Here is a 24,968-nt window from a genome sequence, read left to right as displayed (position 1 = left end):
ATCTTCTAAAACAACTGCCCCACTTTCCATTCTTATTGTCAAGGTAAGACAATTCCAGCTCTTACACATTCTCTTTAATTCTTACAATTGTATTCTTTTTTATTATAGCCAACCTAATAGGTATAAAATAATACTACAATGATATTTTAATTCATAATTTTCTAGCCACTAATAATAATGAGTGCCTTTTAAATACTTTTGTCTACTTGTTTATTAATTTTGGGGGGAGAACTGTGGGTTGAAAGCCTTTGCTCATTTTTCACAGTTGGACTAGTTTTTTTCTACTTGTGAGGCTCACTCATATGATCTGGACATGAGTCCATTGTCAGATACATGGTTCACATATATGGTCTCCCATTCTTCGTTTGTATTTTTACTTTGTTCTTGATATCCTTCAAAGCATAAAGATTTTTAATTTTTACGTCCTTATGATGGATTATTTACATGTTGTTATATACATTTGTCTTGCCATGTCTTCGAAACCATTGCATAGACCAAGGTCAAGAAGATTGACAACTATAGTTTCTTTTAAGAACTTCATCACTTTTTTCCCATTAGGTCATTGATCCCCTTTCAGTTCATTCTTGTTTATAGTGAGAGGTAGGTATTCAACTGATAGTTTTCCATGAGACTTCCAATTGTCCCAGCCCTATTTGTTAGAGACTATTCTTGTACCATAGTATAGTCTTAGCACTACCTTTGACAAGCAAATGCCATACATACACACAGTCTCAGTCTCTCTCTCTCTCTCTCTCTCTCTCTCTCTCTCTCTCTCTCTCTCTCTCTCTCTCCTGGACTCTCAATTCAGAGGATTCGTCTATATGTTAATTTTTATGGCAGTACCACACTAAACTGATTATTATAGCATCATAATAATTTTTGGAGTCTGTGCTTTGAAGTTTAGAACAGCACTGGTGGGTCAGAACATAAAACACTTCCCAGGGCCAGGAAGGCCTTAGATGTGAAGATGACCAATTCTGCACATTGAGAAGTGTTAAAGAGCATGGCCAGCTGGCCACCTGGCCACTCATCTGGAGGCAGCAGTCACTTTTCTTAGCTGAAGCTTATTAGCATACATCCATGCATTTCCAAGCATTGCCCAATTTTATGTTTTCAAGAAGAAAAAGAAGAGAGTTCCAAGGATTCAGACGACATTCCCCATTTTAGGAAACGCAGTGCCTCAGTCAAATGAAGCTGCTGTGTGGAAACTGTTCCTTATCTTGCTTTATGTTCCCCAAGGTAGGACATTAGCTCTCCACCGAAATGTGGCACCCGTATTTTAACTGTGCTTCAGGCAGATGACGTGGCGGAGCCTTGTGACATGTGGAATAAGCCTACATATAGATGCAGAGTTGTTTTGGCAGTTTGGGGGTCATGCCTGCCTTCTTACCTGTGTAGTTCGGGCTCTCGCTTTCTCCAGCGCATCATCACAGTGCGTCCTGGACACTAACCCCGCGGCTTCCCTGTCTCCAGATCATCTTTGCGGACGAGTGCACGGAAGCTGAGGGGCGGCACTGGCACATGCGGCACTTCTGCTGCTTCGAGTGTGAGACCGTGCTGGGCGGCCAGCGCTACATCATGAAGGAAGGCAGACCCTACTGCTGCCACTGCTTCGAGTCCCTGTACGCGGAGTATTGCGACACCTGTGCCCAACATATAGGTAAGGCCGTGCACGGCACTCCGCTTGATCCGCCCGAGATGGGCTCCACCCTGTGTCTGGCATAGCTGGAATCCCTTTGGCTACAGCTAACAAACTAACTCCTACCAGCTTCAGCGAAAAGGAACTTCTTGGCTCATTTTATTAGAAAAGCCAAAGAGTATTTGGCTTCAGGTAGAGGTAGATGAAGGGTTAAAAAAAAAAAAAAAAAAAGCCTGTTGTTTTGTTTTTTTTCTGTGTCAGCTTAGTTTACTTTCTATTGGCATCTTTTTGGGAGCATGACCTTCACATGGTGGTTGAAATGTCCCTCCAGTCACACCTAGTCTTGACATGTGCGTTCTCAGGAGGAGGAGGGAGGAACTGACACACCAATTTCCAAGTCAGTTCCTCCAGATAGACTCTTATCAGTTCTGAGTTGGCTGTGGATCTGCCTTCAAGTGGGACTTTGTGGTATGGTTTTCCACCACCAGGGATAAGTGTGAAGCCCCAAAAAGAAAATATGGGGGAAATGAACATATCCCTAGACATTTTAAACAAAATCAGGAATGGGCAAGGGGAAGAATGGGGGCAGGGTTCTTTGGTAATGAGGAATGGTCACTGGCTTCCAGCGAGTGTGTCTTCTAGAAACTCAACAGCCATGAGCCTAGCCAAAGGCAGAGCAAAACAGTCTATGAGCTGTATGCTCCCAGTTTGTAGCAGATTGGAGGCGAAGAGAATCATCCCCTTTCGTTCAGCCCTTCTGCTTCAGTGGACTGGCTTTTGCCTTCCTTTCCTCTTGGTGCCTTGAGAATGAGCAACACTGTTTGAGAAACTGTGACAATGGACAAATATCTATAGCCTTTCTGGGGTCACAAAACTCCAAGACACCTGTTTAGAAGCTGCCAACTTCTCACTTGCAGTGAGATGTGGAGACCCTCCATTCATGACTCCATTTCGCTCCATGGAGCTTTTGTAAGGATGCAAAAAAAAAAAAAAAAAACAGTCTTTTCCCTGGGCTTCATCAGAAATGAAAGATTTAACATTGCCTTCTGGACTTAAGTGATGGCAAAACCCTTTCCCCAAAGTGCCCTTCCCTCTCACCAAATGCCACCTTGACCAGGTGCCCAGAAACCTTTCTGTTTACCGGATTGCCCCATTCAGACATGCTGATGTTCTTTGGCGCATTGAATTAGGAAATAGGGAACTGAATTATAACTGGGCGTGCCAGGCGGGGAAGTGGGTGGGACCATGGCAGAGACAGTGGTGCATTGTATTGACTCCAGGCTGTGACTGGGTAGGTTTAAGACTGCTCGTCAGTGCTTACTCAGGTGGGAGAGACTGAGCGTTAGAAACTTAACCCACAGCAGCAACACCACCTTCCGATAGCTTTTCTGTGCCCTTTCCCTTTCCACAGAGGCCACCAGCCTAGCCACAAATGACTACTTAGAGTTTTCTCCCAGAAGCTTGGGAGAGAAAACTCTGTTTGTGACTAGCTCATGTGTACCTCAAACGGCCCCTCCGTCCTCTGTCTTCTTCCAGCTGTCCACAGCTTTTATTGGCATCCTCCTCTCCTCTTGAATCCATAAAAGGCATCCATCCATATTTTACTAGAAAAGGTGACTGCTGTGGTCTGCAGTCTGTCTGCTGCTATAGTTAAGTTGCTGTCCCTGATTTATTTTTTTTTAAGTCTACTTCTCTGCAAAATGTAATTTCCCTAGGACCAAGAGATCCTGCTGTGTGTATCATGTATACCCCAGTCATCAATGCCACACCTCTGCCCATACTGTACAAATATTCCATATTTATGCAGCTGCTCAGAGCAGATCCTACATCAGGCAACTGTTACCAAGGCAACAGGACTCTTGCTTATGCATAGCAGAGTAAACAGTCTTATAAACAGATGAGGCTGTGGTGGCAGCAGATGCATGCTCCTTTAGAGAAGAGCTTAAAGGCCTTAGAGGGGGGATTTTTTTTAAAGGCGTGCTTAGATGTTGAACACAGAGCCCTTCTCCAGATGTTTGGAGTTCAGGAGCAGTTCAGAGGGCCATCTGACATCGATGATGTTTATCAGAGGCAGTGTTCAGCGGTCTGCCTGGCTGCTTTGTGACTTGCCTCCCCTTCACCACCCCCGTCTTCCCCACTCTGTCCTCTGAGGCCCCGTTCCAGAGAGCTTGGCCTTCCTCTGACACCTCTGAGCACATTCCCTTGAGGCACGGTGGTGGACAGGGCAGAGGACCCACCCTTCCAAGTTCTCTGGTGGAGAGTGGGCAGAGATACAGCTGTGGGATACCACACCAAATAACTGTGTGTCATCAATGATCCTGGGCAGCTGAAGATACCAAAATGAGCTCTAGAGACTCTTGACAGAGAGAAGAAAAGCTGCAGAGGAAGAAAGAGAAGCCGTATGGTCTCAGGGGTTGCTTTTGGGCAGCATCTAGGCAGTGGCCTTCTGCAAAGAGAAAACTAGAATTTCAGACCTAGTAAAACTGAAGGAAAGACAGTTTCAATAGCTAGCAGGCTGGGACTAAGCCCTCTCCATAGTCCCTCACGACAGCCTAGTTTCATCTCTGTGCTTGTGCTGGGGAAAGCAAGGCCTAGACTGAAGCCACTTACCTGGACCCACACTGATAGAATGCACAGAACGAAGATTCACACCCAGCAGAGGGGCCCTAGCAACTCTACAGCCCCCTGGAAGTGGCGAAGCTGGATGGGCATCACTGTCACTTCTCTGCATCCCTCCCTATACAGTCCATTGCTTCCCCCCAGGGGCCTGGGCAGAAGCGCTAGCTGGAGCCCCAGCTTAGAGATGTCTGTTTCCAGCCTCACCCCAGCTTCCCATCCTCAGTCTCCCTGGGGATGCTGGTGGTCATGGGGGTAGAGCTGAGTCACACAGTGGCCTTCTCAAATGCAGTGGCCAGGTAACAGCTCTTGTCCTCGTGAAGTTTCCCTCCTGTTGTCCCTGGGGATTCGTGCCTAAGTGGAGAGATGCTTCCTGCCCCAGTTTGGAGAACATCCAGTAAGAGAAGAATTTGCCTCCTCCCTTCCTGTCCTTGGGCTCTAGGAACACAAAAGCCAACCTAGCCGGCTAGGAACAAGCTACTTCTTACAGCACTTCAGTCCCAGCAATCATGGCCTTCTCAGTTCTTGACTTACCCGTCTCTAGACAGGTGTCTGGAAGTCACACCTTGAAAATCCAGGCTGTGGAACTCTGGCTACTAAAAGTGGAGGTTCATTTTAGTGCTGCTTTCCTGGGGAGACCTTTATCATCATGCACTGGCAGTCTTATGAGATCTGTTCCTGCTCATGGGAATCCTGAGAATCTATATTCTAATAGGCTGTCCCCAGGGCAGGGACTCCAACTGCGTGCTTATCGCTTATTATATCACTCTTCGAAGCCTCAGGTAACCCTGTCATTGCCCTGTTACTGGTTATGAGCCATCCCTAGACCAGACCCCAGGACTAGAAGACACTGTGAACTACTTAGCCAAGATTCGTGCCAAGGGTGGTTTCAGTGTCCCAAGTTAATGACTTGGCATAGAGATGGCATCCTCAAGGATAGTACTCTCCTTCCATCAAAAGAGGACAGAGGAACTAGTAAGAAGCAAGTGCATAATGAAGGGATGTTCCCTAGCACACAGGCCCGTGACAGCAGAGTCCTATCATGGAGGAACTGTGCCTCCTCCTTTCCTGATGACATTGGGTGCAGGTTGTGTGCAATGGAATGACAATGTGTTTTACAAACATACCCATGGTTTTTCCTTCCCAACAGCAAGCAGGGCTCCCCCCACTGAAAACTGAAGTCCCCTTCTTGCCTTTCCACTGACTTAGTCTATTCAGAGCCATAGGCAGGGCAGTTTCTAAACAGTACACACGTTTCTCACAGTTCCGGAGGATGTGAAGGCCATGGTCAAGGACCTGACAGATTTGGTGTCTGGGGAGATCCACTTTCGGGCTCAGAGCTGACATCTTTCTATGTCCCCACATGGCAGAGGGGATGAGCAAACTCCCTTGGGTCTCTTTTGCAAGGATATTGATTCATTCATGTGGACAGAACCTTCATGATCTAACTAGATCCTACTTCCTAATACTAGTGTGGTGGGTATTAGGAATTGAGCACAGAGTTTGAGGGAGAAACAGATACTCACACTGTGGCATCCAACAAGCAGCTGCAGTAACTGCCCTGTGATTGACAATGAGTGGTTATACAGGTCTTCTGTCCATCTATCTAAGTAGGAAGAACTATCACCTAGGTCCTGGAGACACCATGAAAACTTCTGACCCTGTCTCCATAAAGCACCACTTTCTGTGAAACCTGTAAGTGCAGACAACGGCGACGGCATGATGGAAAGTATTGATACTATAATTAAAGTGGAGAAGCAACCAAGGCTACCCTTGGCAGTGGACAAGAAGGCTCTTGAGACAGCTCAGCAGGTTCCTGGATAGAGTAAAGAGGACAGGACTGTTAGGATAGTTCAGAGCAAGTCTTCTGAGTACAGCTCGGGTCTCTGATGCCTAATTATATTACTTTAGGCAAGTCATTAGCCTTCTGCGTCTGCATTTCCTCACCTGGAAAACGAAACACTGGTAGGAACTCACTTCAGACAGTCAAGTGCTTTATCAGGCTAGTGCTATCACAGACTGAATATCCCTTAGCTGACGTGTCTGGGAGCAGAATTAGTTCAGCCTTTAGAACCATGCATGTCTATAATGAGATACTTGAGGGACAGGATACAATTCTAAACATGGAACTCATTTATAGTTCCTATAGAGCTTATGCATATAATCTCAAGATGCTTTTATATGACACCTTAAATACTTTTATGTATGAAGCAATTTTATTATACAGAATTTTCTGCTTGCAGCATTTTGTTGACACCAAAATTTTGGCTTTTGAAGCATTTTGAGTTTGGATTTTTCGATTAAGGATGCTCAACTTCTGTTGCTATTTGGGGAAAGTGTGTCTCTGGCAGAATTCATAGCTAAGCTGTTCTGATCTACATCCTCCATGCTGCTAGCAAGGGAAGTTGAGAAGTCCGCTGACTGGTAGAATAAGTTGTAACAGGGTGTGGGCACTGACTGCACAGCGCAGCGCCTGATCATGGAGCGACTGATACAGTTTTGTTTTTGCTTTTGCCGTGATGTTTCATGTAGTGGTGTAGGGCTCGGTACAGCTCCTCAGCTTCCTTTCTGTCTCTTGCTTCCCAGGGATCGACCAAGGTCAGATGACCTATGACGGCCAACACTGGCATGCTACAGAGACCTGTTTCTGCTGCGCTCATTGTAAGAAGTCCCTCTTGGGGCGACCGTTCCTCCCAAAGCAGGGCCAGATATTCTGCTCACGGGCCTGCAGTGCCGGGGAGGACCCCAATGGCTCTGACTCATCTGATTCGGCCTTCCAGAACGCCAGAGCCAAAGAGTCTCGCCGCAGTGCCAAAATCGGCAAGAACAAAGGCAAAACAGAGGAGGCCATGCTGAGCCCGCACAACCAGCTGCAGGTGAGCTCTAACCGGCTCTCAGCTGATGTGGACCCCCTGTCAGTGCAGATGGATCTCCTCAGCCTATCTAGCCAGACGCCCAGCCTCAACCGGGACCCCATTTGGAGGAGCCGGGATGAGCCCTTCCATTATGGAAACAAGATGGAGCAGAACCAATCCCAGAGTCCTTTGCAGCTCCTCAGCCAGTGCAACATCAGAACTTCCTACGGTCCAGGAGGGCAGGGAGCAGGAGCCCAGCCTGACGTGTGGTCCAAGCACTTCGGCAACCCCAAGAGAAGCTCGTCAATGGCCATGAAGGGGCACGGTGGCAGCTTTATCCAGGAATGCCGTGAGGACTATTACCCAGGGAGGCTGATGTCCCAGGAGAGCTACAGCGATATGTCCAGCCAAAGCTTTAGTGAAACCCGAGGCAGCATCCCAGTTCCCAAGTATGAGGAGGAGGAGGAGGAAGAAGAAGAAGGTGGCATATCTACGCAGCAGTGCCGGCCCCGACGTCCACTCAGTTCCCTGAAATACACAGAGGACATGACACCCACAGAACAGACTCCTCGTGGCTCTATGGAATCACTGGCCCTGTCCAATGCAACAGGTAGGTTGGTCCTGGGTAATACAGTGTTTTTCTATACAATGCCCTCCTCCAGCTGGCTGCTGAGGAAAGCTAACCCAAGTGTCAGATAGCTTCTCTCTTTGATGGAATATAGAGAAAGCCTGAGTCCAAAGTCTGGATGCCTGTGATACATGTGAAGTTTAGGGGTGGGCAGATACTTCCAGTAAAAGGGGAGGAGTCAAGTCAGAAATGGTGTCTTTTCTGGGGTTTGGCTTCAGCTTGTTCCATGGGGCTCTGGAGATTCTGTTGCAGGTCCATTCCTTCTGGTGACATTCAGACTGATGTGTCAGCCTACCACGCCCACCTATCATTGCCTTTGGCTGCTAAAGAGCAGGATTGTGTGTATATGTGGGGGAGTATGACAAAGTTGGAGGGCTGGCCACGGGTAAGGCATCATATTAGCCAAGAGCATTCATGAGAGAGAACAGCTGTAAGGTGGTGGTATTTACCACACACCTGGGATGCAAGTGCCCCAGCCTAGTGTTGCTTGAGGAACCCAGTTTCTAGGGGTTTTCTGAAACCCAGTATCTCAAAATATACAAATAAACATGTAAGATAGATTATATATATCTACACACACAGAGAGAGATGAGGAGGAAAGCTGACTAAAATGGACGGGATGTAGGTAGACCATCTCAGGGTACTGTCTCTAACAGCTTTCCAGCTGGCTGTAGAGATAAGATAGTTGCCTAAGATGAGCATGGCTTTAACATCCACGTGCACGTTCTATGTGCTTGTCTTACTGATCAGGGTATGTAAACCAGCCAGAGTGCTGCTTAAGACTCAACCGGTGAGTCATTCTGTTAAGAGTGTTTCAGTCAAGCTCAGCAGAGCCATGTGTTAGTCTATCTCTTGGTAAGAATGCTCCAGGATGTACTCAGTGTCTGTCTCTAGTAGCAGAGAATCAGAGTCACAGGTGAACCTTCATAGCAGGTCCCACAGTCAAGGATGTGTCTGGGATCTACACCGTTTTGACAGTGGGTTAAGCATACTTGGACTGTGAATAGCGGTGGTAAACTCTGTTAGTCCCATCTGATGGGCTCAGCTGCCGCTCAGCCCCAGCCACCCGCTATCATAAACATGAATATTTTAGCTAATGCATACAGTTCTTACCACATGCCAACCCTACCACATGTCAACCATTGTTCCGGGCACAACACAAATATTAGCTATTAATTAAGTTGTCACAACACTGCAAGGGAAACATATCATTATTCTTATTTCTGAGTAGGAAAATCAGAACCAGAAAGTTTGAGAATTACCCAGCTTTTTAAAATTAATTAAATTTGCCCTTTGATTTCATCAATGTGCATCATGTATTCTGATTACTCTCCTGCCCCAGCCTCTCTTCTCCCTCCCCTACCTGTTCACTTCCCCTCCTCCAGTAGGCCCCTGTTCCATATTTGTGTCTTTTTGTTTTGTTGTGAGACCCACTGAGTTTTAACCAGGACTGTCTGAGTGACCATGAGCACGGGACCATCCAAAGGAGCTTGAGGGGCACACATGCAAAGATAATGACTCCCCATCCTTCCAAGGCCATCAGGAGCTAATAGCTCAGCAGGGAGGAGTAGGGCCTGCATGACCCCGCCCACCCAAGCATGGCTATTGACCCGAGCGTTTCAGGGATGAAAAAGGAGGTGCCTTATTGACTCCAGTGCCATGCTTGTTCTTAATCCAGCAGCTGCTGCCATCATACGAGCCCCCACTTGATTAGATCCTTCATAGCAGTTAAAAACACAAGTTTTTAAAGATGTGGAATCCACTTAAACTCTCTCCTCAACAAACAAAAGCCTGAGTCATAGGGTGTCTGTTACAATGAGTTTTTACCTTTCATCTCTCCTCAAATGCTTTTTTACTGTGTTCCCACTTGTCCCAGAAGACAAAGCTCAGCTATTCTTACCCCCATGTTTCAGATGGGGAAAAAAAGTAATGAGACTTTGGTGAATAAGCGCCTTCACTGACACTGTAGAAGTAAGCAGTCGGCGCAGTGAGAACTGCCTGGGAGCATTCATGTGCTGTAATTATTTAAGAGGACAACAGATAAATATGTACTTCAGTCTGTGAAGCTGGTTTCTTAGGCAAGACCACGTGCCCTTGGGACCTGTGATAGATGTGAGCTCCTCGGCCTCCTTCCCAGGCCTCTGAGCACAGCTCAACACAGGCGGAGCCCAGGAGTCTAGCTCCTTGCTGTTCTGATGTGTGTCATTGTCTTAAAACAGATGTTCTGGCTTTGTCTGCTATGACAATAACATTAGGAGGCCTTATGAGGAAATCAGGGGCCTCGAGCAGGAGTCTGGGAAAGGCCAGGAAAGACGACACAGCCTCCACTTCTAAGGAAGAGATGGGGGGGTTTACCCCCAGTCTCCCAGAGAATTGCTAGTGGACAGTGTCCCTCTGCCTCTGATTTCTGAAAGGAAACCCAGAGCCATGTGTGATGAGGCTGAGAGAAAAAAGATTCCAAAGATCAGCACTGTTCAGTATGGTAGCTAGTAGCCATGTGTAACCAACTATGAAAATTATATTAAGATTAAATGTAATGGACATCACAGGCCATTGGTCTACAAGTAAGATATGAGTCAGGGTTCTCTAAAGGAACAGAACTGATACATACACACACACACACACACACACACACACACACACACACACACACACGCACGTACACATGCACGCACACGTGCACACAGGGCGGGGGGGGGGGTGCCTGGAGGTATTAGCCTAGCTTACGGGATGTGGCTGAGTTAGTCCAACAATGGTTGTCTCACAGTGGACAGGCCGAGAATCCAGTTCAGTCCATAAGGCTGGATGTCTGAGCGGTCCCAATCTAGTGCTGAAGGCCTGGAGGACTCCTGGAGAGCTGCTGGTCTTCAGTCTGTGTTGGAATCCCAAAGAAACTGGTCCGAACACTGTCCAAGGAATGGCACAGCGACAGGCTAGAAGAGCTGGCCAGCAAGAGTAAGGGCAAGCAGGCAGAAGAGCAAAGCTTCCTTCTTCCATGTCCTTTTACCTGGGCCTCTGCCAAAAGATGCCACCCGGATTTAGAGTGAGCCTTCCTGCTTCAAATAGCCTGATCAAGAACTCTGTCGCTGGAGTGCCCAGCAGCTCGAGTGTCAGTTACTTCCAGGTGCAGTCAAGTGACAGTCCCAATGGGCTGTCACAAGTGCCGCAGCAATGGGCTGAAACTTAAATTTCCTTTTCATTCATTTAAATTGCGTTAGCCGCATGAAGCTAATGGCAGCCCCACCAGATGGGAGGACAGGGTAAGTGTGTGGTGTGTGTGCAGGGTTAATGGCACCGTCAGTCCTCGGGGCTCTAATACAAGCCTTGGTTTTATGGACTTTCAGCCACTGGTTTAAAAAAAAAAATAATAGGCTGGGAGTTATGGTTCCAACGTTAATTTACTTAAAATAGTTGTTTATTTATGTATTTTAGACAGGGTCTAAAACTCATTATATAGTTGAGAATGCCCTTCAACTTCTGATTCTCTTGTCCCCCAGTGCTGTGATCCCAGGAGCGTGTTCCCACGCCCAGTTTATGAGCTGCTGGGGACTGAACCTAAGGCTTTGGGGAAAGCGCTTTACCCAGCTACGTCTCTTATGGTCTCTGGGTTCAGATCTTCCCTTTTTCTGTTTTTTAACGTGTGACTAGGGATTAAACCCAGAGCCTCATGCCTGCACAGCCAATGCTCTGCCACTGAGCGGTACCCCCATTTCCTCTTCCTTTCATGGTTTGTTTTGAAGCTAAGTCTCACTCATTTACCCAGGCAGGCCTTGATTCATGATCCTTCTTATTCGGCCTCCTGAGCAGCTGGGATTGCAGGCCTCTGCTACCAGGCCCAGCTCCACTTGGTTGCTAAGGACTCCTGTGGCTTTAAACAAGTCACCAAATTCTCAAAGACTCAGTTTTCTGGAAATCGGGATTTAATGACTATTAATACTTCCTTTGTAGGCGTTTTGTGAAAATTCAATGATAGGTGCAATTAACTTCAAAAGATACATCTGACCCTCGGTAATGGTTTCTGGACTCTGTATTGTGTCAGTTCCTTTTCCCCCAAAACACACTGTAGGATGACTGAGCTGCACCCCTCTCCTGGTGCTCACCAATGTGTGGCTTTGCTGTGTGTAGAAATGCCCCGGTGGCCTCCTCTTTCCCCCAGCAGCAAAGGGCCGGGCCGTACCTAAAGCAGGAAAGTGAAGAAAGTAGTTTTGTGCCCTTGATTTTCCATGGGATGACCAGACAGGACAGCAAGGTAGAAAAAATGATGGCTACAAGCACAGCTTCTGGTCGTCCTTGTAGCACGGCATAAGTGACTTTTTACATTCTACTTCACATAGCCCTGCACTGAAGATCTAGCTTTGAAAGATGTAGAAAGCTGGTCTTCTCGTTTCTGATCCTCAGGGATGCATTTGAAGTCTGCCAGAACATTTAGTAGCCTTTTGAGGAGACAATAATCTGAACCATCCATGCATTTTTAAGCCTTAGAATCATAGACTGAGTTACAGATCTAATTTACTAACCCCTTGATCATGCCTCTAAAGCTTAGTGCAAGAAAATGGATTTATTTTTCCTTCTGAGGTAGGTAACTTAGGTTATTGGGTAAGTTTAGTGTTTAATCTGGCAGACAGCAAGGTCCTTTGTGGACAGCATTGTTCTTTTGAACAGATCTTAATAAAAGCACAACTCAGCCACTTGCCAGCGTCTGATCTGGGCCCTGGCACTGCCCAGATTGTTTAGAACTGGGAGTGTGCAAGCTCTTCTCCATGGAAAACACGGCCCATGCCTTCTGCTAGCGCTGAGTGACTCAGGAAGGCACAGTTACCACTGTGTAAACGCCAATGGGAAAGCATTGTGACACTCCTTAACCCTGCTCTTCCCAAATGTCGCGTGAAGCTGCATGATAATGGTGATCATAGCAGACCACTGATCATGTGCCAACATGCTGACACCTTTACATGCATCGCATTTAGTACTTATCACAGCCTTCAGAGATAAGTCACTATCACAGCCGTTTCACAGATGAGAACACTAATGTTCATAGCAGTTGGCCATGCTGACATCATGCTGCAGATAAATAGAAGTTTCTACTTTTTTATCGAGGTTCTAACAAATAGCAAAGACTTGAACCCAGGTGTGGCAGACTGCAAAGTCCATGCTCTTAACTGTCCTGATACATGTCCTCACAAGAAGGGCCATGATCAGGGCTGGAGAGATGGCTCAGCGGTTAAGAGCACTTCCTGATCTTCCAGAGGTCCTGAGTTCAGTTCCTGGCGACCACATGGTGGCTCACAACCACTGATAATGGGATCTGATGCCCTCTTCTGTCGTGCAGGCATACATGCAAATAAAGTACTCAGATACACAAAGAAGGGCCGTGATCGTGGCCAGGGGACTTGCGCAGTGATTTTATATGAAGAAACAAGGTCTCCCTTCCCTGCAATAGCTGGTTTGTGTGTGTCAGTCTGACTCTGGTGGTGAAGCAGATGAGCACAAGTATGCGGTAAAGCCAAGGGCAGGAAGGAGGCAGAGGGGCAGTCAGGTATGATAGGCCAAGACTGGCCAGCCTTAGGAAGACAAGGGAGACTAGGACACATGCTCCAGGGGTGGTACCCAAGCAAGTGAGATAATGGAATGAGGCCATTGCTGCAAGTTAGGCATCAAGGGTTAAGTTCAACATTTAGTCCCGGGGCGTAGCAGAGATGGGACTGGAGGCCTCTGGCAGAAGCCATTACCGCTGGAAAGCTATAGACTGTGAGATGGTCCCAATTGAAGAACTGAGGATCGTCCTCCAGGAATAGCTGCTTTCTGTAGGAAGGAGGTAGAGCAGCAAGAGCCGAGACCAGTAGGATGGGACTTGAGTACCTGCGCAGTGAATTGCAGCTGGCTGAATGAGGGTGCAGGCTGTAAACAGCCTGCTGAAGTCATAGGCTGGCTGACCTATTCCTGCTTTGGTGTCCTCATCTTTAAACTGTAACGTCAAGGTTGCTATGAGAATTGAGTTAATTCCTATAAAGAATTTAGAACAGTGCCCAGCACCCTGCAAGGACCCATAGGACATCAGTAGCTGCTGGCATTAGTAGGGACAACTGCCTATGCATGCTGCTGAGGATGTGCTACTGAGCTAAAGTGAGCCTGGACCTTCTCTGCTTGTATCTATAATCTAGTGGAGCTAACAGTAACCATTCAAATGAGCAGTATAAAATTGCGGGTGGTAAGAATGGTATACTGAAGAGGTATACAAAGGAGGAACGTTGGTGCAGGTGGGCAATCAGCGAGGGCATCCTGAAAAAGACAAACAAGAATGGAAGGACTATGAGAAGTATGAACAATAGCAAGTGCAAAGGCCCTGTGGTGGAAGGATATGGAAAGAATGAACTGAAGGAAATCCTCGTGGCTGGATGGAGGATAGCCATAAGCCTAGTGAAGGAGGAAAGACCTCCAAGGGCTGTGGTAAACCTTTAAAATGTCATACCAAGAAGGGAGCAAGGTGACATCATCTGATCTACATTTCGATGAGATGGCCAGAGCAGGTTTATGGGCATGTAACTAGCCAAGGGCCAGTGTGGCCTCATAGGAAGTCCTAGGGGGCAGTCCAGAGTACAGTGCCCAGGATATAAACAGGGTAGTTCAAAAATAAGAGGAAGGCCAAGACAACATATTAGGAGAAGAAATGGGCAGAGGTCTGCAGTGACGCAGGGAATGGGTCCTAGGAGCCAGAGGAAGATTGACTTGTGAAATACTGGCACTGGGTGGGATTTCCAGCTTCATCACTGCTGACTTGTGCCAGCCGTCAGCAGAAACCAACCCCGTGGTTGGCCTGGCTCCAAGGAGAGATCTGAAGGGTTCCCACCTTTCATCACATCCATGGTACATTTGTCATTTGTACCTTTGGACAGGCCTCTTCTCCCTACTTGGAGAAGGGGCAGCTCAGTTGTTCAATGTGAAGCCATTGGTAGCTGCGGGGTGGGAGGTGGGGCCGTTTTTCAGCATTTCTGGCAAACTGTTGCAAACAACAGAGTCAGTCTGAAAGCAGCCACTGGCCTGGCTCCCTCTCCCAGGAATGTCTGAAATGCTTTTTAATCCTTATAATGCAAACTAGTTCCATAAGCACTTGGGTGGAACGGGTCTTCTGTTCTGTGTAACTGGGCTATCTATTCTCTAGCCCGGTTCCTTTGGTTAAATAGTTAGGCAAAACCTCCTTAACCACTTGGCACCGTTTGAGGGGCCACGCCTCAGACATGCTCAGGAAGTGTCTGGCCCTGATCTTTTAGTTGATTTCTGTGTTGATGACTTGTCTTGTCATCATGACAGAAGCAACTTAAGGAAGGAAGGTGTCCCCTTGACTCACAGTGGCAGAGCATTATCCAGCGTGTCTGGGACATCATGGCAACAGGACCATGGTCTGGCCCATGAGAGCTGACCACATTGCATCCACAGGCAGGAAGCAGAGAAAGATGAATATCGGTGTTTGGTTTGCTTTCTCCTTTTTGTTCAGTCTAGGACCCAAGCCTGGGCGATGGTGTTTGGAGCTGTACATTTGAAAGCCTAGAACCCACCTGAGTCCTACCCGTTGACCCCCGTCCAGGGACTTGGGAAATGCTTCGGGACTGTCATTGCACTGGCATACAGACTCTTGTTGGCAAGTGTAACCAGTGGTCAAGGTCTATGCCATGTGTTTCCAAGTTCTTGGCCTCCTACTCAAGAATGGAATATCAGTCCATACAGATTATAAAGCAAAGATTGAAAAGCAAAGCCGTAGTGTGGATTAGAAGGGAAGAAATGCACTGTCAAGACTGACAGTTGGCCACATGAGTGAGGGTCCTCAAGGTGCCTGATTATTGTCTGGGACGTCTCTCTATGGGGTTCGAGAGATAGAGGTATTAGGTTACTAGCGGTATAATTTGGGTGGTTCTCTATTTTGAGTAAGAGCTTGGACTATATAATTTTGCTCACTCCTCATATCCTTTCCCATAATACATCTGATTTTAATCATATGCATGCCGGTTATGCCGAGGCATAAGATGGTAATTAGGAGACCCTCCACTCGAAGACCTCATTGCCCTTATTTTCGTTCACCCAGACCTGATCAGGCTGGATGGGTCCCTTGCCCATAGTTCTCAGATTGTGTTCCAAGATGTGTTTGAATAGAAACAGAATGTTATCAAGGCATTTGCTATGGGAGTAACTTATTTCTGTTGTTTAAAGTGGGCATGAGACTATGCAGGTGGGGCCCAGGTTGCCAACAGGTTGCTAGGTGCTTTGGAGAGGGTGTGGGCACAGCCCAAGCCAGGTTGCTAAGTTACGTAAGATGCTGTTACGTAAGGTAGCTGTCAGCAGCCCTATCCCTTAGTAGCCAATAAAGAAGAAAGAGATGGCTTCTTTTCAGTAGTCCATCCCCAAAGTCCAGAATTCAATCTCATTGGCCTAGCTAGGATTACTTCACAGTTCTTAAATTAACCTCCATGGCCAGAAGGAATGAATCACATGCCCAGCCCAGGACTAGGCAGTGAAGTCAACCTTTCATTACTGTGGGGGGTGAGGCTTATACTAGCTTCTTTTCTCTTTATATGACATACTACCATGGCCAAAGCATCTTCTAGAAGAGGACTTATCTGGGCTTACAGTTGCAGAGAGATAGAGTCCATCATGGTGGGGAGGTGTGGTAACATAGCGGAAGAAGCAGGAAGAAGCAGGAATCTGCCTGAGCACATTTTTATCCACATGCTGGAAGCAGAGCCGGGGGGGGGGGGGGGGGGGGGGGGGCAGGGACAGGAAGTGAAACAGGGCTAAACCCTCAAAGCCCGCCCCCAGTGACAGTGACATTATTCCTCCTCCTAAAGGTTCCATAACCTCCCCCAAATAGCGCCACTAACTGGGAATCAAGTGTTCAAATACTAGGGGAGAGATTTCTTATTCACACTACCGCAAGGCTTCTCAGGAGGAAATCAGGTCATGTATTTAAAGGAAAAGGTAACACCAGAGGTTTCTAACCTGTTGTATGTTTCCCTCCCATCTGCAGCTGCCCTTTTAACCTGATCCCACCCTCTAGGAGCCCGACAATCTGAATTTGACACCAAATGCTTACTTTGTATGATAGTGTTTTTTCTAGAGAGAGGGAGGGGGAAAAAAAGTCCTGGTTTGAGAAAGATGATAGACAGTGACAGTTGGGTAGCATGGATTGGAGGAGCCCAACCTTCTCGGATTCAGTGTTTGGGGCATGCCTTCTTCTGAGGTTCCTTCTTGTCAGTCCTCAAAGAGGCTGAGTTGTCTTGTGGCTGTCTCAGCTCTGAACTCACCCCTGCTCACAGACATTGCCAGGTGACAACGAACAGAATGAAAACCATGGGAGGATCTGTTGACTTTTCTTTCCAGGTCAATTTCCCGGTACCAGGGGGAAGTAGAGGACATTCTCAGAGAGAGGAAGGCAGCAAGGGGTAGATGGGAAAGACCCCAGTCCAGAGTAGTCAGTACACCTCTACCACATGCCATGCATGGTCTTGCTAGTATTCTTCGGGTCCAGCGAAGTTTTTCCAGGGCTTCAGTGTTTAATTGTTTGGGAGGCATATCTATATCTATAACTTCTTTGGGGTCTAGACAGTCAAAGGAGCGACACTGGAAAGTTGATTCAACAAAACTGTATCTTGGCACCTTCCCTTTTCTTGTAAAAATGAGCCAGCCTTAAAGAGAAGCCAGCAACAGTCTCAAGGCCTGCACAGTGCCGAAACTTCCCATGATCACCTGCCGTATCCATTGCGTTCATTTTGGTGTTAGCACAAGCCCTTCCAGTGGGTCTGTACCAAGCTTCACCTATCTGTACTCCCCTCCTTCACCTTATAGGATGTTCCTCCCAGAACAATGGGATTCTGGTGTGATTCAAACCGAGATCCAGCTTTAAAGACTATATTTCTCTTTCTGTGTGTGTGGAGAGGTGTCTATGTGGGTATTCATGTGAGTGTGTGCTAGAGACTGACATAGTGTCTTCTTCCATTACTCTACCTTATTGTTGGAGACAGAGCCACTCCCTGAACCTGGAACTCATCCATCCAATGAGGCTAACTGGCTATGGTCTCCAGAGACCATCCTGTCTCCAACGCCTGCCCGCCCGCCCACCTGCCCACCCAGTGCTGAGGTTACAGACGTGCACTGCCTTACCTGGCTCTTATGTTGGTGGTGGGGATCTGAATTCAGATCCGCAGGCCTGCATGGCAAGTGCTTGACTGGTTTCCCAGACCTTTTGAGAATGTGTTTCTTTCTCCATGTTAATAACCAGTCATTTATTTCATCCTTCGGAGTAGTCCAGGAATCCATTTGCATTGTATTTATCTGGATGTTTGTCTGTCAAGAGAACTCTGGGCATCACCTAAAATCTCACAAACAGAATCTCTCAGGGATCCGATGAGGAAATAGCATCTTAGCTCATGTCCCAGAGAACCCCTAGAGCCACTGAGTTAATGGCCCATCAAGTTGTAGAAACTCAAACATCATTTCCATCCAGGTGAATGGCCCTACTTGCTGGTTGATCTGGGATTAGAACTTCCATCTTTGCTACAGTGCCTCCTTTGCCCAGAGTCCAGCAGCCTGTTGAGACAAAAGAAAAATTAAAGTATGTCTCATCTCAGAACTTCTGACGTTGGCTGGGGCTCAGTTAACGAAGTACTGACCACCACAAGCATGAAGACCTGATTGTGGTCTATGAGCCATGTGCCAGCAGAGTGTGGTAGCATGCAGCTGTGATCCCAGCAGTAGGAAAAGTGGGGACAGGAGTCTGGACCTCGCTGACCAATTAGTCTAGCCAATCAAGAAGCTTCTCACCAGATTCGGTGAGAGGCACTGGGTAAACAAATTAGAGAAAGAAGCTGGACATTGATTGCCTTCGCGTGGATGTTCATGCACATACAAACACATAAACACAGACACACCAAAATAAAAACCTTCTACATGTGTCCAACTTCAAATCACTCTTGGTATAGTAAATAGTGCCTCAATAAGTAAAGGAAACATTCATTGTCTATCATAAATGAGTGACATGTTTCTTAAATACAACATATAGATAATTATAAAAAGAGAATAGTAACATGCCAGGAACATCTGATAATGTTGATATTCCCAAACGAACACAGCAGAAAACGTGGACAGCACTTGTAACGGGGTCTGCTTTGGTCCTAGAGTCAAAGTGAAGAGTATACAAGACGAGAGGTTCAGAAGAATTGAAAGATGATTAGTATGGGGCGGGTTGATGGAGAGAAAGGGTTTGGGGAGATCTCTCAGCTGGTAAAGTACTCGAAAGCATAAGTTTGATCCCCAAAGCCCACATTAAAAGGGGAGGGCAGTCATGGTGGCACATACTTGTAATTCCAGTGCTGAAGAGACATAGGGGATCCCCTAGGCTGATGGGCTACCTAACATAGCCAACTGATGAGATCCAGACCACCTGAAGAGTGAAACCTGAGCTTGTCCTCTCACCTCCCCATGCATGTTCACATGTGTACATGCACACCTACAGACACACACACACCACCACCACCACCACACATACACACCACACACCAGGATGGAGGGGTAAATTCCCTTTACTGGAGATACACCCTCTTCCACAAGCACTGGCCTGGTAGGAGCACTATGGCCTACATTGGAGGATGTCAGAAGGAAGGCAAGTTTAGAGACACAATGGGTATCACTCCTGGGTGCTTCTGACTTCTAGTGGAGGATGGAGAGACTTCCGAGCATCTTACAGTGCCCAGAACAGCAGCCAGCCTCCACCTGCTGCTCCAGATCATTTCCTGGCACCATAAGAAATGCCAAGACACAGAGACTAGACTAGCTATAAAGAATTCCAGTGAACATCCTCAGCCTTCCTCTAAGTCATTCTGGACCAACTCAGAGGATGGCATGATGGCCAATGGCAAGAGCTGCATCTCCTTCATCTGCTCCAGCAGGAGCACACCTTAGCTTAGCTTAGCTTAGCTTAGCAGAGTGAGACTGACCTCCTTGGTATCTCCTCCTCTCCAGCTCTGTGTTCAATGCCTTCAGGCCTGCAGCTCACTGGCCAAGGATATATTCTCACACATAAAGGTACAGGGAGGCATGAGGTGATACGTCTGAAGCTTTTCATTGCTCATCTGGCACCTGAAAACTTCACTACTCAGTTCAGTACTTCAGTTACTTTGGTTGTTAGGCACCAAGGTGTCCATCTCCTGCCCCCTTCCCTTAATATGTTTAAGAAGAAAAGGGCACTTGAATGGAATTTAGGAATCAACTGTAACAGAAAGGCTAGAAGGTAAGTGTCAGAATTAGTGAGTGGGTGTGAGGTTTGGCTATCTGGAGCTGTCAGTTACCCAGACCTGTGTGAGCTCTCATACAAGGCAGCCCTGCTATTTGGGGGGTGGGGGTGGAATTCTCTTTAGCTCAAGAGATGAACCTTTTCTTACTGGATCCATTTTCCTATCTTTCCTGCGCTAGAAAAGGTTACCAGAACCTATGGCTTAATTATGCCCCCACCAGCCTCCCAGTGAGAGTGGCTGTTACCTCAAAGCTCTGGTTTCCTTACCACGACCACCACCACCACCACCACCACTACACCATCCCCACCCCCCACCAATATCAATTAACTTTTCAGAGAATTCTCATTTGGTACAGCTTAAAGAAATTAGTTTGTTCTCTGAGTCTGTGGATGGAAAACTGGCCTGGCTAAGGGCTGGGAACTAGGAAGGCAATGGAGACATCCCAGCAGTAGAGGTTTTCCTTGGAGATCATTTTCAGCTCTAGAAATGAGCCTAGCATGGCCCCAGGCAATGGATCTGTTTCAGTCACTGCGCCATCTGTAGGGAGACAAAGGCACAACATCTTGCCTAGGCTACCCTCCAGCTCCCTTAACAGAACTCCAGCCTAAGCCTAAGTCACTCAGCGCCTGGGATAAGCAGGACTTCTGCCCCAGGAGCATCACTGAGTCTGGTGCGTCTCTTCTCTGGAGTTAGGACTTCCCAAGAAGCAAGTGTCTTCCACTGTCTTTACTGTTTTCTGAAGCTGTTTGTTGTAGGGGTCATTTGATGGCTAGGCATCTGTGTGGCACACTTCTATCTGGCTATCTTGGATGAAGCATATGAGGGAAGGGAACATATTTTATCCCATAGTTTATTCTTCTGAACCCTAGAACTTCTAGAAAAGAATTGTCAACCCCTGTAGTGGACTCAAAGAATGCCAGCACCAGCCATCCCCATTGTCTTCCTCCGCTAAGCTCAGGGGCCTCTTTTTCATTTGTAGATATTATTTGTTCTCAACACAGTCCCTAATATCATGTATCTATCATGTGGCCTAAGATGCCACGCCCTCCCACACAGCACCCTCCCTCCCCAAACCTATTTTAAGGGGCTAGATTTCTAGAGTGCTTTGCTGGTGAGTCTGCCCACTAAACTGTATCCTTAGCGGCCCTGCTTTATCTATTTTCCAAACCAAAATTTTGTCCAGGATGCTTTTAGAAGGAGAAAAATTAAGAGAGAGTGAAAAGGTATCTTCGGGAATTATGATGTTGATTTGTTTTATTTTCATTCATTCGACAAGTATTTATTGAGTGCCTACCATGTGTCAGGCACCCTGCTAGTTGCCAAGTGCACATTGATGAATAAGTCTGATATTCTCCCTGTGTGGGTCAGGGCCCCAGCAGGAAACAGCTGCCAGACTCAAGAGGTAATTAAAGAAAACCAAATGAAGAAGCAGCCTCTGGATTACAAAGCCAGTCTTGGGTAGAGAATGGCAGCCACCCTGTAGCCTAGCAGGAAGGAGCTGGACCAGCAGGTCCCCGATTGATCAAACTTACCTGGGAGCCAGAGAGCACAGGGAACCACCATGCTGCTCTCAGGGCAGAGTGCAGCCGAGAACTGGTCTGGAATCTAAGAGGGATGCGCAAGCTCAGAGAGAAGCAGCTTGTGCAAAGAAAGAGATGAGGCAGGCCGGAGAAGAAAACGGTCAGGTTCAGCTACACACCACACACGGAATGGTCAGGCAAGAGGGAAATGGTCTTGCAAGGGAGGAGGGAAAGAAGAAATGGTTACAGATAACATGGGCAAAGGCCCTGGGCAAGAGAGCACTTGCCTAGTTCCAGGAGCTCCCAGGAGCCCAGTGTGATAAGAGAGCATTGGGAAAGACAGCTTAAAACACATCTCAGCCTCCTGGTTCACACTCAGCCTCCCGGGGTGCCTCTGGCAGCGCTGCCCTGCATTAAAGTGGAAAAAGTCAGATGACTTTCATGGAAGGCTGAGAAAGCATATTTAGGACCATAAGGAAGCGAGGATCAAAAATAGCACTTTTGCTGGGTGAGGGAGAAGTTGCTATTTAAAGTGGAAACAAGAATTTAAAAAAAAAAAATCTATGCACTCCTTCTGTGGGTATTTGTATTGAATTGATCAAGTTTACCATTTTTTTTTTTAAGAACTACTTTCTGCCCTGGGTTAGATCTGGATTTCATACACAGTTTATTCTCATCTTATCCCAGATACCACCTTAACCAAACAACTGGTTTATAAATCTGATGAGAGCAAAAGCCTCCCTTCAGATGAGCTGTAAGCTTTGAAAGCATAGCTAAACAGAAGTATGATTCACACAGTCCCGCTATTTATCTTCTTCTCTTGTACAAACAATCCAGCATCAGCGATGGACAGCCAGCTCCAAGTGCCTTGGACCTGTCTGTTTGTCTTTAAGAAGAAGGATGAAAGAGTTGGCATTTTCCCTGTATATGAGCGTTGCCGTGGTTACGAGGCTTTCATCCATCTTTCAAAGTTCTGCATCGTTCTGCTTGTCTTGGTTTCTTTTCTTGTTGCTATGATTTAAAAAAAAAAAAAAAAAAAAAAAATTACCCCGACAAAAGCAACTTAAGGGAGAAAGACTTTGTTTTGGTTGAAGGTAGAGCCTGTCCGTGGGGAGGCCATGCCAGCAGGAGTTTGAAGGGACCGATTTCATGGAATCCGTGATCAGGAAGGAAGGGGGGGGTGTACATGGATGCGAGCATTCAGCTTGCTTTCGCCACTCCTCAAGTCTCATTTTTTAACAGCTAAGCATGAGATTCTCACGTCCCCATCCTTCCTGGGTTTCTGATTCTTTCCACTCCCACTCCCTTGTCCACAGTCTCGCTTCTGTACATTCCCAAGGCAACCGAGATCTACTGTCATAAATGGAGCTAACAGCTGGCAAGCCTTCTAAGTAGGACGCAGTGTTAACTCCTACTGAGTAATTATCCCAGTTCATTTTTGTAGTGATGCCATGCAGTGCATGTACACAGAACAGTCCCACCAGAACTGTCCAGCCCCAAATGTCAATAGAGATGAGGTTAAGAACCCTGCCATAGGCTAGATGAGGTAGTGCACCCCTTTAATCCCAGCATTCAGGAGACAGAGATAGGCGGGTCTCTGTGAGCGTGAAGCCAGCTTGGTTTGCACAGCACATTCTAGGCTAGCAAGGGTTATATAATAAGACTCTTCTCACAAAACAAAAACCTGCCACAAAAACTGTCCTTTGTGGGGAGGTTGTCTTGTGAAAGCAGTCATTTTTCCTGTAAAAGGTAATATGGCATTATAATATCAGATAGGCTTTTTGGAGTAGCCCTGGCTTGCCCTTCACTTGACAGTTCTCTGGTTTCATATGGAGAAGGATCCACAAACACCAAAGTAGCCATCTTTTGGGTTTATTTAGAAAACATCAAATAGAAATAAAAGAAGAAAAGAGCAAGCAGCAGAAAGACAGGAGAGCTCCAGGTGAGACACTTACTCCCTCACAGAGCTGAGTGGGGAAGCCCCAGGGACCGAAGGTGCCAGCTGGAGCAGAACCTCTTCGCCCATGAGGTTCCCGATTAGCTGTTCCCACCAAAGACGTCTGCATCCCATGGCAAACTGGAGCTGAGTCTTTTGCTTTGGAAAGGTGCCTGAGAACGATTTACCTCCAAGCCATGTTCAAGGACACAATGCTTTCAGGCTAACAGTTCACTCTCAAGGGTATGGTGTATTCACTCTTGGACTGTTTCGCTGGTCTCCTTTTCCTTCTCATAGTCTGGAGCACAGCACATCCTGGACAAGGGATCTCAGAGGCCACTCTAAACATGCTTGGGTCCGAAGTGTGTCAACCCCACTTCCAGAACCAGCGTCTCAGTGAACTTAAGCAGCACACAACAGTTTGTTAACATGATGTATTAGACCCACCTCTGGTGGGGCACGGCTTGGTCATTCCACACCTCACTTAGTGAATCCTGACATTTGGCTTCCCTATATAACAGCAGAGATGGACCCTGGCTTCAGAAGTGTCTCTTTGCCAGCATAGATGTCCCAGGTCTGCTTTGTACCCGCAGCAACTGTGGGTGTGGATCAGGCAAGCGTGGGCTCATGCCCCTGTTAAATCTATCGCAAGTGCTCTCAGATCAGGCTAGCCCTTTCTACAGCTCAAGGGCCACTTTTCTCTTCCTCCACCACCTCGCTGTTAGCAAACCCGCTGCTGTGAAAAAGAGAAAAGTGAACGTTCACAATCCTCGGAAATTGTCGAGGATTATCCCCCTGCTTGGCCTTGGCTGTTTATTCCGTCCTACCATCCCCCAGGCTCTTTTCTGTTTAATCAGTGCACGCTGCCCTCCTCCCAAAGGGGACCTCAACTAAGAGAGGCAGCTGAACAGGATGTGGTGGCACAACTTATAGTCCTGGCACTCGGGAGGCTGAAACAGGAGGATTATGTTTGAGGTTGTCCTGGGTTATATGATGAGATCCTGTCTCAATTTAAAAGGAGGAGGAAGAGGAGCAGCAGCAGCTGAGGCTGTTTGATTTGGAGAGCTAAAATCATAAACTAGGACCAAGAGAGAAAAGATATTGAGTTGTTCTGAATTGTGGCCTAGAATAGCTTACCAGGCAGAGAGGAGTGATAGAGGACACCACAGGCTGACCACTGAGGTCTCAGGAAGAGCTCCACATTGGGCACTTGGTAGCATCATGCCTGGATGGCCACTGGTTAGGAAGCTTTCTTTTTTAGCTAGGATTTGAATACGCCCTGTTGCTCTCCCTGGGTTCAGACTCTCCGTAGACTCAGGGTGCTCTTTTGAAAACTGAGAATAGCAGGATCTACTACTCAAGATTCAGAATAGGTTAGAAGTGAGAAGTCGCCTGACCCATAAAAATATAAACAGTGGTAGGTCTTGTCAAATGCCACGGGAGAAAACTTTACGAGTGGGGCTGCTGGACTGCTGCAGGTGGGCATGGAAGTAGTG

At 47.1% G+C, this 24,968-nt stretch overlaps 1 protein-coding gene across 5 annotated transcripts in view; it reads left to right on the top strand.

The window, feature by feature from the left end:
• Prickle2 (prickle planar cell polarity protein 2) overlaps nt 1-24,968 on the top strand; it is a 342,866-nt gene that overhangs the window by 297,216 nt on the left and 20,682 nt on the right. For all 5 annotated transcript variants that reach the window (XM_028855071.2, XM_028855079.2, XM_028855089.2 and 2 more), the window contains 2 exons: nt 1,474-1,660; nt 6,842-7,720. In XM_028855071.2, the coding sequence (XP_028710904.1) occupies nt 1,474-1,660; nt 6,842-7,720 (1,066 nt within the window). The remainder of the gene's footprint in view (nt 1-1,473; nt 1,661-6,841; nt 7,721-24,968) is intronic.

The sequence above is a fragment of the Peromyscus leucopus genome, chromosome 3 (assembly GCF_004664715.2).
Source record: "Peromyscus leucopus breed LL Stock chromosome 3, UCI_PerLeu_2.1, whole genome shotgun sequence".
In the NCBI taxonomy this organism is placed as follows: Eukaryota; Metazoa; Chordata; class Mammalia; order Rodentia; family Cricetidae; genus Peromyscus; species Peromyscus leucopus.
The sequence above is the reverse complement of the archived record's forward strand: the minus strand, read 5'-3'. Positions and strand labels throughout refer to the sequence as shown.